The sequence below is a fragment of the Helianthus annuus genome, chromosome 5, assembly GCF_002127325.2.
Source record: "Helianthus annuus cultivar XRQ/B chromosome 5, HanXRQr2.0-SUNRISE, whole genome shotgun sequence".
Lineage (NCBI taxonomy): Eukaryota > Viridiplantae > Streptophyta > Magnoliopsida > Asterales > Asteraceae > Helianthus > Helianthus annuus.
Window position 1 is genome coordinate 172315342 of NC_035437.2, and position 19916 is coordinate 172335257.

The 19916-nt window shown below is 37.2% G+C and overlaps 2 protein-coding genes across 2 annotated transcripts; one reads left to right on the plus strand and one right to left on the minus strand.

Annotated features, from left to right (window-relative positions):
- Positions 1 to 347: 347 nt before the first annotated feature.
- On the minus strand, positions 348 to 1012 carry LOC110942149 (chaperone protein dnaJ 11, chloroplastic). The gene has a single exon (XM_022183878.2). It carries the CDS (start codon positions 909 to 911, stop codon positions 438 to 440), a length of 474 nt encoding a protein of 157 aa, XP_022039570.1. The 5' UTR covers positions 912 to 1012; the 3' UTR covers positions 348 to 437.
- A 682-nt stretch (positions 1013 to 1694) lies between these two features.
- LOC110944101 lies at positions 1695 to 3049 on the plus strand. The gene is made up of 3 exons (XM_022185816.1): positions 1695 to 1848; positions 1996 to 2708; positions 2789 to 3049. Exons 1-3 carry the CDS (start codon positions 1695 to 1697, stop codon positions 3047 to 3049), a joined length of 1128 nt encoding a protein of 375 aa, XP_022041508.1.
- The last annotated feature ends 16867 nt before the right edge of the window (positions 3050 to 19916 follow it).

The following is a 19916-nucleotide window of genomic DNA, read 5'->3' on the forward strand; positions in this document are numbered from 1 at the left end:
TATTGCTAGCCCTAATTTTGGCACTTTTATTTTTAAACATATATGCACTTTATTCCGTATACAATGTAGTTATTTGCTATATTTCTATAGTGATAATACTAAATGTAATTAATTATTAGTTACCTAATAGATGCCCGACGGATTTTGTTGTTGGGTATATCCAACACGTAATTTTTTAAATTAACGGGTTTACTCGATACCCGATGGGTATTTATCCGCTAGAAACATGACAGGTTTTATAACAGGTTTAGGACAAGCTTATCTAACCGAGTTTAGATCTTGGTTTAAGTTTACCTAAACAAGTCCCAAACCCGATCTATTACCATCCCTATTTTCGGTAAAAGTGGTGGGGCAAGAGTAAATAATATTAATGACCAAATTTACAAAGCCCAAAAAGAGAGTCACACAATTTACATACATCCGTTCTCTACTTAAATCTACCAACACTGATCAGTCTCCCACCGCCGTCCGGCGTAAACTCCGGCACCATTACACACTCCCGATCGCCGTTCAAATCCAGCACTCAACTTCAAATCATACAAAGCTCGTGACATCGGATCAAACAACGTAACATAAGCATTCCGAATCTCAATAAAATCACGATCACCGTTTCCATTCAAACCGGAAGTGTCCGGATGATACCGCTTCGCTAAACTCCGGTACGCAGATTTAATCTCACAAGCCGTAGCATCTCTCTTCACACACAAAACATCATACAAACTCATCGATCTCGTAGATTCAACCAGTGGCTCATCGATCACAGCATGAAGCGATGCTTTCAAACTGTTACCGTTGCGGTTTCGGATGTGCAAATTTGAGGTCGATTTGGTTGAATTTGCTGTGGATGAGCGGTGGTTGTTGAGGAACAGGAAAGAGGTTGCTCCGGCGGAGTTAGTTAAGGTTCCGGCCATGTTAATTGTAGAGAAATTTTGAATGTAATTTGAGAGATTTGTTAAATTAGGGTTTTGGTTTTGGGGAAAAAAGTATTGAAGGGGAGTGGTATTTATAATGGAACCGGGGGCGGTAAACTTTCGGCGCTGTTTGTTTAATAGAGTGCTTTCTGGCGCTGTTTGTTTAACAGAGTGCTTTTTTTAGGGAAAATCACGAAATTGGCCACTGCAACGCCGTCTTTGCGAAAATGGCCACCGGACACCCCTTGCCGAGCCGGTTCAAAATCCTGAAACGGCACATGAGTTTTTTTTAACGGCCGTCCACTCCCCGGTTGACACGTGTCCGACATTCCCTGAAACGGCTTGAGAAGGAAGCTGTGAACGACACGTGGCTGTTAATGTGGAAAGATCTTAGCCAAGCCGTTACAACCGGCTCATGTGGAAAGATCTTAGCCATGTTCCTTCAACGAGCCAAGCCACGTTCTTACGAGATAGCCAAGCCGTTTCCGTACGATCTGGCCAAGCCGTTACAGCTGACATCCGAGCCGTTTCCGTGAACTACTTGTGCCGTTTTAGCTGGCTCCAAGCCGTTTTAGCTGGCGCCAAGCCGTTACAGAAGGTCCGTGCCGTTTCAACACATTGTTCGAGTCGTTTCAGCTGGCTCAAGCCGTTTCAAACCTTTATATTTAGTGAGTGGCCGTTAAAAATTTTTCCCTATATTTTTGTATTTGTTTTTTCAACAGATTTGTTTAAAGTTATAAAAACATTTGGCATTTTGTAAAAGAAAGTTTCCAACTTAAAATTATGAAGATTCGTTTGGTTGTATACACTGGCGGAAAGTGGGAAATCGTTAACGGAAAGTTGGAGTATGTTGCTGATGCTGATTCAAGTAGACGTGGTTTAGAAATTGAACCCAACCTTTCATACACCGCTCTTTTAAGTAAACTGTCAAACATTTGTAGTTCTACAAACATTACGAAGTTATCTTATCGGTTGTCTTCCTTTAGTGATCCCATAGATATAATAAACGATGAAGATCTTGCAATTTTTTATAATTTTGCTATGGAAAATATTTTTGAAATTTATAAATTATATGTGATTGAAGGGTTTGGTGTTGGATCATCTGGTTTTTCAAGTCCAAAAAAATTTTTAGTTCCTGATTTAAATTTCTGTAGTGATGAAGAAAATTATGATGTTGTAAACGACTCCCAACCAAATCCTGATAATTCTTTCGAAAATTGTTCGCGATCTTCATCAATTACTTTTGAACCAGGTCACGTATTTAATAACAAAGAAGACATGAAACTTGAATTGGGAAAAAAATGTTTGTTAGAACACTTTGAGTTTAAAGTAGATAGATCCTCTAAAACTCGGTACCAGGTGTCATGTTTGGTCGACGGTTGCGGTTGGCGTTTCCGTGCAAGGAGTTTTGGAGATAGTGGGGTGTTTTTTGTTAAGAGTTTTAACGATAAACACACGTGCTCGAAGACGCTAACGTACCCACATGTTCGTCAGGCAAACCCACATGTTGTTGCTCATTATTTAAAAGAACCTTTAAAAGACAGTGGAAGAATATATCGTTGTAATGAAATAGTGAAAGATTTTAGACAGAGATTCCAAGTTGAGATAACCACTAGTCAAGCTTGGCGTGGAAAAAGTCTGGCACTAGAGCTTTTACAAGGATCAAGCAGAGAGTCGTTCGCAGAACTACCACTTTACTGTTACAATCTTGAGCGGGCAAATCCTGGTTCTGTTACACATATCAAGACTGATCACGAGCGTCGGTTTGAGATGGTCTTTGTCGCGATTGGTGCTGCGGTAAGTTATAGCATTATCTGTTTTTATTTTGTTTCGACAAACTACATGTTCTTGACTCTTTTTAAATAATTTTGTTTCAGATTCGTACCTTTATATGCAATTTAAGACCGGTGGTGATCATTGATGCTGCACACCTAAAGGGTGAATTTAAGGGGACGTTATTTTTAGCTGTTGGAATGGATGGAAACAACCAAATTTTACCAATTTCCTACGGAATAGGAAAATCAGAGGATGGTGAATGTTGGACATGGTTTCTGTCAAAGCTTAAAGAATGTATCGGTGAAATACCTGAAATGGCCATAATTTCGGATAGAGCGAATTCTATACAACGGCCCAGTTGACAATTATTTTGAGTCCACATTTGGGCCAGGTTGGGCTTCACGTTGGGCTTAACGTGACAACTAGTTGCAGTCCACAATTGGCAGATAAAAAAACTTTTCGTCGTCGCAGTTAACAAAACTTATAACTTTATAACATGCAAAACTTTAGAACATGCAAAACTTTATAACATCCAAAATATTTTTTATATAAATATTAAACATAAACATAAAAACACTAAACAAAACATACTAAAACATAAAAACACTAAAAAAACATACTAAAAAAAAAAAACTAAAAATAAATCCTAATAGCCTCCCACTCCGAAACATGCTTGAAATCCTGTCCCTCGTCATGACGATAGTTGATCAGCGCCACCGCCTTCTGATCATCCTCTTCAAGGTCGGGCATCTCTCTCTCCACCCTCTGGAAATAGCGGTCAAACCTCTCGCATTCCAACCGGACCACACGAAACCTAGAAGAGGACCACGAAGCTGTCCAAAAATTTGTTGAACACGGACCCAAAGGCCACCCTGTCCCCGTGGTGGAGGATTGGTCACTGCCTCCTCCCAGGCTTCGCACAAGGCGATGTCGTCAACTTCTGTCCACGAGTTTGCCATTTGAACGGATGAACGGAATGTATTGTCGAAATATAAAGAGTGTTAACGGGGACGGCGTGGAGAAATGAGAAGTTTGGGGGGGTTTATATAGTGGGTAATAGGTGTGGAAGTAATAATGGTTAGCCGTTTACATGGGAAGATGGAAAGGCAACGGGTAAAAAGCCCGTTTAAAAAGCCCAAAACAGTTTATTTATTTTTTTTTCTTTTAAATTGTTACTGTATAGCCCATATAAAAAGCCCAAAGCAGTTTCGTGAACTTGTTAGTGAATAACCCGTATAAAAAGCCCAAAACAGTTTATTTATTTTTTTCTGTTAACTTGTTAGTGAAAAGCCCAAATAAAAAGCCCAAAGCAGTTTCCTTAACTTGTTAGTGCACAGCCCGTATACATAGCCCAACACAGTTTATTTATTTTTTTCGTTAACTTGTTTTGTGAACAACCCATATAAAAAGCCCAAATCATAAGTAAAAGTGAACGAAACACATAATTTTTATTACTAATTATTACAAATTACATAAAAGATATAACATGAAAAAATTACAAACAAAATTTTTCATCGGAACCCTTTCTCATAACAGCAGAACCGGGTAGTAGAGAAAAAATCTCGGTCTCCAAGAAAGCAGTCTTCAGATAACTTGACCAAACCACTGCTTAGAACTTAGAACCTCCCCGAGAACAAATTCAAAGTTAGGAGTGAATCAAAACCCTTCTTCTGGAATTCCAGTCAAAACGCTTGTAGCAATGATAGAGATGCGTCTTTTGCTGGATAGTTCCATCCGGACTAACTGGGTAGTTAGATCCGGCATTTCTGAAGAGTAAGACACTCCAATATGATAAGCAATATCAAAACCGAATTTGATAACTAAAGCCAAGGAACACGTCACTAGCAGATACGTGTGATTTCATAAATATTTCATGCATTTGATACACAAAAACATCTATGCTAATAACATAAAGAAACCAAGATAACATTTTATTTGAGATTTAAGTGTGTTAGATGGATTCGTTAAACAAGCACACCAAAAAACAAGTGGGTATATATATAGTGAGAACATAAGCTCAAACGCCATGAAAAACACGTTGAACCCGGTAACGGCTTGAACAACACGTTGACCCGGCATTTGACAGCTGTACCGGCTTCAATTCAGTTCAAACGGCTTGAGCCAGCTGAAACGGCTCGAACAATGTGTTGAAACGGCACGGACCTTCTGTAACGGCTTGGCGCCAGCTAAAACTGCTTGGAGCCAGCTAAAACGGCACAAGTAGTTCACGGAAACGGCTCGGATGTCAGCTGTAACGGCTTGGCCAGATCGTACGGAAACGGCTTGGCTATCTCGTAAGAACGTGGCTTGGCTCGTTGAAGGAACATGGCTAAGATCTTTCCACATGAGCCGGTTGTAACGGCTTGGCTAAGATCTTTCCACATTAACAGCCACGTGTCGTTCACAGCTTCCTTCTCAAGCCGTTTCAGGGAATGTCGGACACGTGTCAACCGGGGAGTGGACGGCCGTTAAAAAAAACTCATGTGCCGTTTCAGGATTTTGAACCGGCTCGTCAAGGGGTGTCCGGTGGCCATTTTCGCAAAGACGGCGTTGCAGTGGCCAATTTCGTGATTTTCCCCTTTTTTTATGTTAATGTACAAGTTTTGATGCGTAGGTTACAAGTGAGTAAAGCATAAATGGTTTTGGTTTGGGAAAGGTGGGTTTGAATATGGAGAATGCAATGTTTTTGGTGATAGTTTGTCTGTTTGGTGATCCAGGTGGCCGTCGGATACTATTATTGTCCATTTTACAATGAATGTTGTTGGTTTGTAAAAGTGTATATTTTAATAAGGTTAACATGTATTTTTTATTAAGTAATATATTTTTATACCTTTCTCACTATATTTTCTTTCACTTTCATTCACAATCATTTTCAAAATATATTAAAAAATTATAGGGGTGAATAGAATCACGGTATCACCTTAAATATACAGATGAACAATAATATTTTCTCTCTCCTCCATTCACAACCACTTTTTATATTATAAAAACCCCACTAAGACCCCCCGTAACGGGGCGTTTTTTTTAAAAAAATTTGAAAAAAAACGCTGCATAACGCCGGATTCGCCATTACACGGGGCGTTTTCCGGCGTTTTTTTTGAAAAAAATTTGTTTTGGCGTGATTTTTAAAACGCTCGAGAATGTGGAACGGACGAATCAAACGGCTAGTTGCTAACGGCTAGTTTTTATTATTTTTTTTTTTTATTTCCCCCTATATATATATATATATATACCCTCAAACATTTTCAACTCAAATAATCACAAAAACTCTCTAAAAAATACAAGAATTTTATAAAAACTTGATGGATTCTCCTAGTTCTTCCTCCATGCTAAACTATTGCTATCACGAGTTTTTTGCGGATGGCGATGGTTCAACCGATGAGGAGGTTGAGCAAGAGGCGGTTACGGGTGCTTGTAAACTAGCGATGAGATATGCCGAGCATTGTCGTCGCCCACAAGCCAAAAAAGGTAAAAGAGGTTATATTGAACGAGACCGACGCGGGGCACACGATCGTTTGATGAAGGATTATTTTGACGAGGAAGAAAGAGTGAATAACGCGCGAGAGTTGCGTTACGAACCGTACCATTCCCAGTTAATGGTTGATTTACTACACCACGCATGGTCGGTTCGGTATGTTCCACCGGAGGGAGAGGAAGAAACGGAGGACGAGGGTGAAGAAAGCGAAGATGAAAACTAGTCTTTTTTTTTATATTCGGATTTTAATTTTTTTATTTGTAGTATTTTTTTTATTTAATCGGATTTTATGTTTTTTATTTCTAGTATTGTATTTTTTTTATTTAATAAAGTATTTAAAGTTTAAAAAAAATAATTGGGAAATGATTGCATGGGCATTATCTGAATAATGCCCCACTACACCATTTTATGGTATAATGCCCCTTGCTGACTGGGCTGCCACATGGCGCAAAACGCCCCATGGTGGGGGCATTATAATGTTACACCATTACGCATGGTCTAACACAAGTTGATGAAATGGATGTGAACAGTAACATTTTCTCTCTGCTCCATTCACATGTTATTTTTATATAAAGATTCTTGAACTTAATTTTAGTGTACATTGAAGTTCTTTAACTTGCTTAAATGTGAAATCAAATGTAAAAGCGGTGTACTAACATAACTAATACAAGTTCTGATAGTGTGGTCCTAAGTTCCCACCCTAAAATCCTTCAATCGTTATTTGTTAGGGCATACGGAGTGAAGTCGGTAAACTTCTTGTTTACCGATCGGTGACCAATGCCAAGAGTTTACCGAACAATGTTTACCGAATTTGGGGGTGGAATCGGTGAAGGTTCACCGACTCGGTGAAGGGATGGAAAGGGGGAGAGATAGCGTGTGTGGTGGGGTCCATTTCTTCTCAATCAATCACACATTTTTTTAAAAGATAGTTTACCTAAACCCCATTAGGTAAACCACCGCCAACGTTTTTTAGCATTAGGTAAACAATTGACATGACGCTATGTGATTGAGTGATTTGAGAGTTTATCTATTCCAAGTGTTTAACCACTCCCTACGCCCTTACGTCATTTAGTTCATCCACTACTTTAGATTATCCACTTTTGTGGCCCTACTATCTAAAACATGGACCCCACCTTTTTACATCACTTTTTCTCTCTATACACGCAACTCTCTCTATCTCTCTCCTACCCTCACGCATACACACACTCAGCTTGTACCCACCCCAACCTCTACCTGCAGACCGGCAGCGGTGTTGCCGCTTCGGGTAGTGGGTACCCAACGTTCAAAGTCTAAGTTTCTCAGCTCCCCTAAAGTGTCTCTCCTCTATATTTTCTGGTAGTAGTCTATGATGATGCATATTGTTATATTTTCTAGTAGCAGTCTATGATGATGTATAGTGGTATATAGTGATATTTTCTGGTAGCAGGTCAATAATGGATGTATAGTATTATATAGTGTTACATAGCGTAATATAGTGTTATATATTTCTGTTAGCAGTTACATGTTTCCAGATTTTTAGAATGTCCGGATTTTTAGTATTAGTTTAAAAATGGATCGCTGGAATTTAGGAGAGGGTTCCTTATTTGAAACATATAAAAAGACACTATTACTCCTACAATTTTCAAATCAGTCCAAATAATAAAAACACAATTTACAATTTGGTCCCTATTGATCTCAACCATTAGATCAAAGATCTAGTAGTTTAAAACACTTCTTACACTTTTCACACTTTAGGTCCTTTTTACATTGTACTTACCCTCTACGTGTATATATATATATATAAAGTATCGACTAGCTTCTTAATCGTGGATGTCTAGGATGAATATTTCAACTACCTATTGACTCAACGAGTCGTTTCAAACATTTAATATACGACCGTCTAATCTAAAGAAAAATATACGACCGTCATCGACAAAGCATCCAATGTCAACGTACACTACAAGTATTCGATAGATTGACGTTATATAAAAATATGGATTAAATATCATTCTTAATTTACCACTTTAGTTCATGTAGTGCGGTCCACAATTTTTGAAAAAGCTCACAGAGTTGTCATATTTATTTTTATTTTATATATAAAAGAGAAAGTCATTATCAACTCAGAATGGATATATTTAGAAAAAATAACTTTGATATTTTATGTTAATAATTAATTTTAAATAGAGAAGTATGAAAGATGATACAAAAATGGTAAGAGGAACCTAAATAAATTCAGGTATATCATATTTAAAAAATAACCACAAAGTATATGTACTCATAATTTAAATATTGAAGTATGATTATATATGATTCCAACATTGACTTTTGTACTCGTGAGAGTGCAAATTGGTTGCAAAATGCAAATGGTGTTGGGTACGCCACCCTACCAAGCCAAATTGTTTTTTATGCTTGCTATAAAGATGATTATATCAACCAAGTGGATTATTCAATTATTGGTAAAAATTTTAATATAAAGTCTGTTAAATGTTAATTATAAACATAAACTTATTGTATTTATAAATACTCTTAGCTTATTTTTCTTTATAAGGGCTTGGGATACGACTTTAGCCGCTTGGTCGGGTATTAAATCAATGACGAATGATGTCCAACTTTTAAATAACTCGTTTTCATCCGTTTTGCTTGATAACTTAAACATTTAGGGTTAATACGATTGTGTCCTGCATATCCTAAGCTCATTTAATTGCAAGTGGCAACGACTTAAGCGCGGGGTGTAGGCATACACCTGACAGACCCTAATGCCATTTTATATGATATTGAAAATGTGGTGTGTCGGTTAATCATGAACCGGCGTTTAGTTCATGTCCCCCCATATGTATTGACAAGCATCTAAAACTAGAAACAAGAAACATTATTTTATCCCAAGTTATTTTAAAACAATATACCAAATGGTATCAAATAGTTTTTGAAAAGATTTTCAAAAAGAGTTTGTTAATTGTATTTAACAGTGAAAACTGACGTATATTTAAAAGACTAAGAGCAAGTTATATAACAAATACTGAATAGGCTGGAGCAGCTTGGTCTAGGCGATTTGGAATTTGCAACTCCACAAAAGACCCTATTAGTCTCAAGCCATATTTTATTATATTCGGCCAGCCTGTGAATCTTTTAGTATGATATGTCTGTATATTATTTTTGAACTTTTAAATTTTTACTTTGTAATAGTTAGTTTAAATTTCCATCTTCCGTTGTGAATTGTGATTATTGATATCAATCGTCATGCATAAACTCCAAATCGAGACTCACCGGAAAATCAGGGTGTGACATTGAAATACAAGTTATCAAAATAAAAGATCATAAAGATATTTATATACTATTAAATAGAAACATTTGTGTGCATATTTATGTGTAACTTGTGCTTTATTGGTTGTACCTCAATCAAATATAGGTTGTAATGTGTGCTTAAGTGGTTGTACCTTAATTCACATCCAATCCATCAAATTATACATACATTCCACTAAAAAACAACTCCTATATCAATATATTTCCACTAAAAACAAATACTTTTTCTCTCTCTTTTCAATTAAATAATATTATCATTACATTTTTCTCTAACTTTCACTCACAACCACTTTCAAAATATATTAAAAAATTATAACAGGTGAACAGTGTCCCCCCAAATATACAGATGAACAGTAACATTTTCTCTCTCCTCTACTCACAACCACTTTTTATACCCTTTATAATATAAAAACCCCTCCTCACATAATTTGATGGTTAGGATGTGAATGCTCTTAATCAAATAATAATGGTTTCATTACCTTACCAAATTCAATCTTTTTGTATGCATGTATGGTTGTAAATTGTGCTTAAGTGGTTGTACCCTAATCAAATAATGGTTTCATTATCTTACCATATTCAATCGGTTTGATCCATTCAAAGTTGTGTTGTTTTATTTGTAAATTATTATTATTTATAATAATCTAATTAATTTAGCCAAAATCTTATATAAATATAATTTGCAACATATTGATGCAATGGTTGTTGTAATGTATGCATTATGGTTTGTATAGTGGTAATGATATATATTATATATAGATTACGATGAACCTGTCAAACGAGAAAAAATTGACGCGGGTTTATCATAACGCGCAAGTCCTAGATCAACTTAGTTATTTTATTCTATGTTTTATGTTTCGGTTTAATTTCTTCGCATTAACACCGCAACTTCAGTGTCGTCGGTGGTCGCTGACATCAGTGTCGCATTAGTGCACGCCCCCGCCGCAACGCGGGGGGTGTTTAATACTAGTTAAAGTTAAAACATACATAATATTCATTTTCTTTTATTAAAAAATGTGTTTGTTTGCTCATTTCCGTTGATTTAATAGATAAACAAACAAACATGAAGTATAAAATATATAAAAAAGGTCTAAAAATATTTAAATTAAAATAAAATTTCCTATATAATTGTTCGTTCAAGTATAAATCTACTATTAAAATTCTTTAATATGTAACGTTCACGAACCTAAGGAACAAGCTCATATGTGGTCCAAGTGAGTATCCGGATTCATCCTCTAATATTCCGACACATGACGTTAAGTCGCTGACTAGATGTCTTGCCCACTCGCTCCCCCCTCAGTTGAGCATGTTGTGGTAGCTTCACCAATAGCTCCCCAAAGCACTCGTAAACAAGCCCACTCGCCCAGGCTACCACACCCACTTCGCTCGCTCGCACCGGCGTTAGCTTGACCATGTTGTGGTTTTCGCAAGCCACGTGGCTAGCGCCACCCGCTAGCGGCCTCCACATCAGGTAGTCTAAGCAAACGAACAGACCAGCTAGTTTTCAAGCCTATATAAGGTATAAACTTTTTAAACATCACTAGTTCTATTACATTGTTGTTACTATATAAAGTACAAACTTTTTAAGTGTCATTAGTTCTATTACATCGTTGTTAATGTTTTTATCTATTATAAAAAACAACATAATTTAGTGAAATGATTCCTATAATTATTTTATTCAATCTTTGACATTGTTTATTTCATTTATTGATGATTTATTATTTCGTCCAATCATCTAGACTATTTGATTAGATAAAATAGAATAACAATAAATTGAGTAGACATTATAATAGAATAGATTGATAAATTCGATGATCATATTGACAAGAAAAGTAACTAAAGATCAACAACTATATTTTTTTTTAACGGTACGGAACGACGTGCCAATCACCGTGATACCAGGTGCTGTGGCCAAAATCGACTACTCGACCACCCCGGGTCTGCATGATCTTCGACTCTTCGTTTTGCTCCCCCAAGGGCCCAATCAATTCATCTGTTCCTCTTTCCAGTCTGGTCAACTGAGCAATCACAAATTCACAATGTCACATGTTTCTTTTGGGCCTAAAGCCCAACATGTTTCTTGAGATTTTGTTTTGGCCCAAGCCCAACAGTTGCGTAAATCTAGGAGAGGTGTTCAAATATATTTTAGGGCCCTTTACACTAATATTCGTATGCCTATCAAAAGCCCGATCTTCACAGTTTTGTTTGGCCACATACTTTTGCAAGTGTCATATACTCATTTTACTCATATAGTAGTATATTGGCATGGTTTATGATGCCCGATCTTTACATGTATGAAATCCACTTGTACTACTAAGTTTAACTAAACATATTTTGCCTAGTGTTGTAAAAATCGCGACTAGGCGGTGACTAGGCAGCGATTAATCGCTAGTCACCCAGTAACTGAGTAATTTTTCGTTAATCAGTCCATTAATCGCTTGTATTCGAGACCAGTGTTCACGAACAACTGAATTTCGTTAACGTACGAACACGAACATAAACTTATGTTCGGTATGCGTTTGTGAACAATTCGCAAACATGCTAATTTTTCTAACGAACGAACACGAGCATAGCCTTGTTCATTTGATTCGATTACATCCTTAACTGTGACACTCCGGGCCCCGACTTGGTTATCCATATGATTCCATCTCTTGTCACGTCTTTTGTTCTGTCGTATTTTTTCACAAATATAAATACTTGAAAAATAGTTGTAGTGCTTGTAATACTTCTAGGTCTACTAGAATACCTTTTTGTAATCTTGATCTCGTATCACATGACCTTTAGACATGTATATAAGCATAAAATAGTAATTAAAAATAAAATAATATAATGGAAGTGTAAATAAACTGACTATAATTTTATTTACTTATACTACTACAAAATAAAAATTATTTATTAGATGACTTTTGATTTGCTTGATTAGATTTTATGAACAAATGCTGACAAAAAAAAAAATAATTTAATCTGAATGGGATCCAATGCATCACTTGGATCTTAGCTTGCATTTCCCTATCAATCCAAGTCATTCTTGTATGGACATTTTCAACAATAAATTACATGCATCAATTTTGACATAACGTAGCTTTGTTATGTTTCACATTCAGGGATGTGACTGGGAGATAGACGGACAAACTCGAAACATTCATCCGATACAAGTATTTGGATACGAGATCGGGCATTAGATTTGTTTCAAAAAATCTCACGGATATTATATTAGATGATAGCTGACCTGATAATCAGGAACATGCATACCCATTTACCTGAACAGTACTCCTAAACATTGTATTTTTATTTTCCTTTGTCCTCGTATAATATAATAATCTAGGAGTTCACTAATTTATAGTTTATATATGTATATTTATATAATTTTCTTAGATAATAAAATTGTACAAAAACATAAATAGTAATTAATGTATTTGAAAATCTCAATGGTTAATTTTAACAAAGTAACCAGTATACCAGATGCTGCTGACACATCTTGCCGAGTGTCAGATATGTAACTACGCTTACCAATACCCGTCCCAGTGTTATATGTATTAACCATTACCATGAATGACATAAATAAACTTATACTAAAATAAGAAGTAGTATGATTTTTTTACAAAGTCCATTTCGAAGTTGCAAGACACGTGTTTGTGAAATATAATAATGAAAAATTATTAAAAGTCAAGCCCCTTAAACTTTTCATGATTTTGTTGGCTATAAAAATAGGCCAGATCTATTCGCACACGGCTGTTGTCTTTTTGCACATCCAAAGCGCCTCGCTATGGCCAAAGCGGGGCGCTTTGGCTTTGTGTTGCGATGACTTGGAAAGTGACTTTTTAATGTTGCATGCATGCTCTCAACCCTGTTGGTCGTAGTCTGGTGAAAGTTGATAGTTTGGTTAATCCAGCAAGATACAAACTTTTCACGGTACGGATCCAACCAGGATTTCTTCAAATAATCAAAAACCTCTAAAATTAAAAAACGTAAATAGTCAGTTTTTGTTATTATATAAAATTTGAACATAATTATGTAAGAAATACTCACGTTCACGGTCAGCTTCTTTCAGCTGTGCTTCAAGGTTTTCCAAGTTATACCTGTATATTTCCTCGGTCGTAGACTCACACAATGTCCAAAATGTACGTACGAATTCTTTCCACACCTTGTCAGAGAATTTCTTCTTGCTGTTCTTATTAATATTTTGTTGAATATGGAACCGACAAAGATACTTATGCGCTTTTGGAAAAACTTGTTCACACGCGTTCATTAGCGCAAAATCCCTGTCTGTTAAAATCACGCGCGGTTCCATACATCCTGCCAGCATAGACTTGATCCTCTGCAACACCCATAGGTAGTTCTCTGACTTCTCAGCGGAAATTACCGCACAAGCAGCCGTAAACGATTTGTTTGTCGACGTCATGCCTACGACCTGAACAAATGGTAGGTTGCACATGTTCGTTTTGTATGTGGCGTCAATCAATAGCACATGCGGGAAGGCACACCACATAGTGAATGATTTTTCGTGAACAAAGAAGACGTCTTCAACTTCGTTCGATATCTCATTCGTGCGCATGTAATAAGTGTAATTTTTTTTCGATAAGAATGTTTTCAAGTTTTTGCATCGGAGACTTACCGACATTTTTTTCGGCGTTGATCTTCTGAACAGCGTTGTGTATATCTTTCGGAATAAGCTTTCTAGCCGGATTGTTTTTTGTCAGCGTTCGCCAGATACTTTGGTTGCGAATATCTTGCTCTGCCAGCTCCTTAACCAGTTTTTTGTCCTCCGAAGAAAGCCTTCTCGCATACGCGTGACCCTCGAAGTTTTCAATAGGAGTGTGGTTATGTTTCGCCTTCGTCACCTCGATCCTCCAAACACTTCCGGATGATTCCGAAAACCCGATCATCTCGAACGGGCAGCCTATTTTCTTGCTACCCGTTTTCCTCTGTGTAGCTACACTCTTATGCTCTCCACCAAAAGTACATTGAAACCAAATCTTGTAATTCTCTCCTCTTTTATTCGACCTCTTAGTCACAATGAGGTAACCATTGTCTTTTGCCGTGTCTTGTACCCAACGCACCAACTCTTTACGTGACGAAAAGGTCTGCGTTGTATCAAACGAAAATGTAACCGGGTAACAACCTTCCTCGTCAACAGACACATCCTCCGGCTCACCATCGTCACCGAGGTTCGAATAGACTTGATGTTCAAAGCTCTGTTCACAACCGTAACTCTGGTTTGGATAACACTCCTGCTGTACAAAGCTTTGCTCGCCACCGTAACCGAAATTCAAATAACCTTGTTGACACCCGTAACTGTCGTTTGGATAACACTCCTGCTGTACAAAGCTATAGTCGCCACCGTAACCGAAATTCGAATAACCTTGTTGTGCGTAAGGGTCCTCCACAGGGGTATTCAAATCCAGCTGCACCGTGTTATCACGATAACGAATGCCAGATACAACCTCTGTCTCCCTCAAGTTGGACGACACCGGTTTCTCAAACGAGTCAGAAATAGCGGTCCCCTCGTAAGAATCAGGAACAACTGACTCGTCAGAATATTGACCGAAAAGATAGTTACTGAACCACGACATCGTTTTTTCAAAAAATGTAACTAATAGAGCAAAGAAAATCGACAAAAAACAATCGGAGTTATGAATCTCGAGTCTGGCCAGTGATTTAAAGGCAGAATTTGGGGTCGAAGCGCCGCGCTATGGCCAAAGCGCGGCGCTTAGGGTTCACGGGGCGACTGAAACCTCGTATCACCTTTATGTCTGTCAGTCTGTCAGTCAGTCGAAACCTCGTATCAACTTTTGTCGCCCTAAGCGCCCCGCTTTGGCCATAGCGCGGCGCTTAGGGGTGTGAAATTTATTTTGGCCGTGTGTGATTAGCATGATCCTAAAAATATATTCATTATACTTTATAATTATAAATATATAATATAAGTTAATCTTTTATTTTCAATCTTTCCTTTAGGGAGGTGGGGCACATAACCCGCAACCCCTCTGAGTTAATGCGAGTATGCCAGTGTAAGTTGTTACACTATCGCAACCCAACGAGTTATGCTTCCGAATATCAATTGCGAGTATGTGAACTAGCGTGTGGTGAGGTGGGTGCCCCCACCACCCTTATAAAATAAATAAAGATAATGTCTGTTTTTAGAAAGCAGTATAATACAATACAATCGTATAAAATATGTTATAAAATATACAAAGTACATGCATGTAATAGGATTTAACAAGATTCAAAATGGTTAGAGCACTTGCAAGAACGAGCAAAACTTAAGGCGTTAGATTTGTTGATGCCATATGCTTGACATGATACTATTAAAACATATTTCGCGTTTGCCTTACAAGGTACCATAGTTGGAGCAATAGTTGGCTGCTAAAGTTGAATTCACAATTCCAAGATAATACGGAGTTTTTATTCTTTGGTCTACTCATTTGTGGAAATGTGGAATAAATAGAGGCAGACAGTATTGATAACGATCAAGAGGCCATAATCCTATTAGTTTCGTGAAGTTAAAACAGTATATGAGAGTTCCTCACTTTACTTTTCTTCTCGATTTTCATGAGTGTTGTGTCTACTGAGTTCACTTTGTAGCTAAAATAAGAGAAACATATTTAATTATATTAAAGTAATTTAATAATGGTTAAATTTTGACACCATTGTAAAAAATCCTATGGCCTCTTTCCTTAGTGATACCAAGTGTTTATTGTCATCAATGTGGTGTTAATTCGAGCCTTATAAAGTGAGCATTAAGTGAATTTTAGGAATAGATTTTAGAGGTGTGTGTTCGTCATTTAAACAAAATTATGATTAATAGATAAAACTAAATTTCATATAATTGCAACATTTCATTATATAATCATCTATTTTGACAAAATTTCATTTCAAACGCCTCACCTTATATACATCTTAGTTCGTTTAGAATCTTATTGAAAGTATAATTAACATGCAAATCATTAAATATATTATGATGGCGTTGGTAGGTTAATTGGCTTCTAGTAAGCAAGTATTCTACGGATCAAAGAAGCTCAGTGACTCCGATATTAAAATGGTGAAATGTCAGAAAGCATCTCTTGACTTGCACGATAATAAGTCTATAGGTTAACATTCCAGACAAACACTAAATCCAAAGTTCGATTAGCTCGCTAATTGAACTTTGTCCTTGAATAGTAGAATTTGGTCTTTTACACCCAAAATGCAAAGGACACACTGCATCAAGAGAAATGAGGAAAGAAGGTATCCAAAGAAGGTAACAAGCCAACTGTCAAGTCTCGCTTGGGCGGGAAACTCCGCCTTTCAAAGGATGCCATGCCTTAGGTATCCTTGGTAACATACTTTACCTCGGCTATAACTAATTACTCTTTGTACACTTCCTCTTTGTTTTATCACACCCAAATAATAGCTTAGCTAACTTATTATCACGCTAGAGGTTGATCGCAGGAGACCCCCTCTTGCTGTGAGACTACGGATTGTTTCGTTCTCTAAGCAGGACCATAAATAAGGCCGTCCCCGAGAATCTTAAAAAATCTTTGGGCTCCGGGTGAGTAGTGAGAATCGGTCCCTATAATGTATATTTTTAAAAATATATGTATATATATATATATATATATATATATATATAAACTTAAAATGTATTAAAAAAAGCTTAAAATATATAATAAAAATAAAATATATATATAATTAGTTTATAATAATAACTTCCCGACTTTCTCTAACCACATACTCACATGCGCCCTTTAAAAAAAAGAAATCTTCATTAAAAATGGCACCAACTCGAAACCGAGCGACCAACTCCGACTACATATTTACAAATTTACACCAGGACTCCCAACAAACATTCTCACATGCGCCCTGTATTCCTGTATTTTCACACGCCACTTGCACTGAATTTATCCCAATTGCCAATTGGTTTGGGTACAATTTCCAAGGGTGTATTTTTTAAGTTATTTCAAAATGCCTGCAATCAAAGCATTTTTAATTTTTAAGTGATTTCGCTTGCAATTAATTAATTCTAGAGTAAACTTTCGTTTTGTTCCCTGTGGTTTGGTTATTTAAATAGTTTTGCCCCAACCATTTAAAAACGAACATTTTCCTCTCTGATGTTTTGGTTTTATCGTCAATTTGCTCCACGCCTTAACTCCATCCATATTATATGTTAACTGAAAGGGTATTTTGGTAATTTTAAGTATAAAACAAAACCCATAAAATATCTGCAATATCTCTTCTCTTTTTACACTCTTTCTCTTCTAAGTATAAAACAAAACCCATAAAATATCTGCAATATCTCTTCTCTTTTTACACTCTTTCTCTTCTACATCACCAACAACCACCATCACAACCAACCGTCACCAGCCCACCACCACCGTCCACGGCCCCCACCCGATCACCACCTTGTACCAGCTCAACCGGACGACCACCACCACCCGACCACCAACAACCACCATACAACACACGTATTTATAAAAGAAAGAGTCCCTTTGTCTACTAACACCACCACCTAACGACGATCGCCACTGCCTACCCTTTCTAATCACCAGAACCACCGACACACCACCACCAACGCCGTTAGATCTGTTACACCCCCATTCAACCTTTTCAACCCTAAATCCTTTTGAACCAGATCTATTACCACAAAAATCAGATTCTTCACAGATATGTTACACCCCATAGAACTTTTTGAACCCTAAATCTTTCGGCCAACCATAGAGACACTGAGAGAAGCTAGTCTAGTTTCCGGAGTGATTTTCCGGTTGTCGGAGTTAGTTTCCAGCCACCAAAGTTTCAGATGTTGTGGAGGAGATATTTCATTGTGATGTTTGGATGTTTGTTTGGAATATTGGGGAAATTGCATGAAATTGGAGGTTGTGTGAGAGAGAGCAGGTCGATGGTTGACGGGTTGTTATTGGTTGCTAGTGGCTAACGGTGGTTGGCTTAGAGAGAGAGAGGGAAAGAAAGAAAAAGAGAGAGGGGGAGGGAAGAAGGGAGGGAGGGAGGGGAGGAAGAGAGGTAGGGGGAGGGGGAGGGGAGAGAGAGTAGGCTGGTGGAGTGGGTGAGGTGATGGTTTATGGTGGTGGTTGCGATGGTGGTGGGTGGTAGTGGCAGTTGTTGGTGGTGGGTGGTGGACTAATGGTACAAAAGGTAGAGTGAGAGAGAAAGGGTGAGAAAGAGAGATGAGTGTATATGTATATATATATTTATTAATAATATAGAAATTACCAAAGTACCCTCAATTTATACTTGGTATTATCAAAATGCCCTTTGAGTTAACATATAATATTGATGGAGTTAAGGTCGTAGAGCAAACTGGCGATAAAACCAAAACATCAGGGAGAAAAATGTCCGTAATTATTGGGGCAAAACCATTAAGTCAACACAAAATATCAACGGTTACTTTATTTCTAGAAGTATTACATAAGTATCTATCCGTACCAAAGTTTTATTTTGGGACAAACGCGTGTAAATGAACCGGGTTAGAATGGTTTTGGGGGTTCAAACCGCATCAAAACCACATTTTCAGTTTTGGAAAATTGATCGGCTTTTTTTTTTTTTTTTTTTTTTTTTTGCATATGGATCCGGTTAGGATATGGGTTTACATTTGGCATAAAATCAAACCACAAACATTCAAATACGTCGGGTGCATTGATTCCCATGTAACATACGGTTCCGTCTGGAACAAGTTATCACCGAAACCGAATCATATATTTTAGTTTTCAAGAAGAAAAAAAAATCAAAACTGAACCGCTGTTTATCAATTTAGGTCGGTTATTTTGCTTCGGCTTTATTCATTAAATCCCCTTTGGTGCGGTTAATAGATTTTCTCACCCCTAAATTAACGATTATTTTTCTCCAATGATAGCAAGCGGAGTGTTCACAATCCATTTTAACCAGTTTGATTAAAAAACTGCACTAAACAGCCAACTACCTGCAAACAATAAATAAATTGGCCTTCGACCTGTCAATTTTATCAGTTTGACAGTTTAACGGTTCAGTTTTCACACTTTTAAACTTGAAATTAGTATACATACATAACTAATATTACAAAAATTAAAAAAAAAAGATATACAACTAATTAAAGTTAAAAGATAGGTTCAATTTACACGACTAGTTTCAAGTTTTAGAGTTCCTTTCAATTTTCATATTTCCCATCTGACGACGGGCCAGTGGGGAAGCTCACTTTACCCGCTTTGGATCATTTTTCTGGAAGCCTAATTACGCGTAGGCCCACAAAATAGAATTGCCTTGTCCACTAAGGTTTCTCTTCCTTTTGTAACGGGCGGGAAACAGCTAAGCAAGGGGAGCAGAGCTCATTAAATGCCCGATAAGAAAAGGATCTCGTCTGAATTACTGTACTTCTCCGGCTGGGCATTAATTAAGGGGAACATCTCACCGTTGGGGGTCAGACACGTGTCTGCACCCCCCGAGAACCCTCAAAAACCGTTGGATCACGTGTGGAAAATCCCTAACGAGATAGGAGCTGGCTGTTATATAAG

Coding starts and splice junctions, on each gene's coding strand:
- LOC110942149 (XM_022183878.2), bottom strand. CDS start 911: ATGGCCGGAACCTTAACTAACTCCGCCGGAGCAACCTCTTTCCTGTTC.
- LOC110944101 (XM_022185816.1), top strand. CDS start 1,695: ATGAAGATTCGTTTGGTTGTATACACTGGCGGAAAGTGGGAAATCGTT. Junction 1,849..1,995: donor AAGTAAACTGTCAAACATTT/GTAGTTCTACAA, acceptor ATGTGATTGAAG/GGTTTGGTGTTGGATCATCT. Junction 2,709..2,788: donor TTGTCGCGATTGGTGCTGCG/GTAAGTTATAGC, acceptor ATTTTGTTTCAG/ATTCGTACCTTTATATGCAA.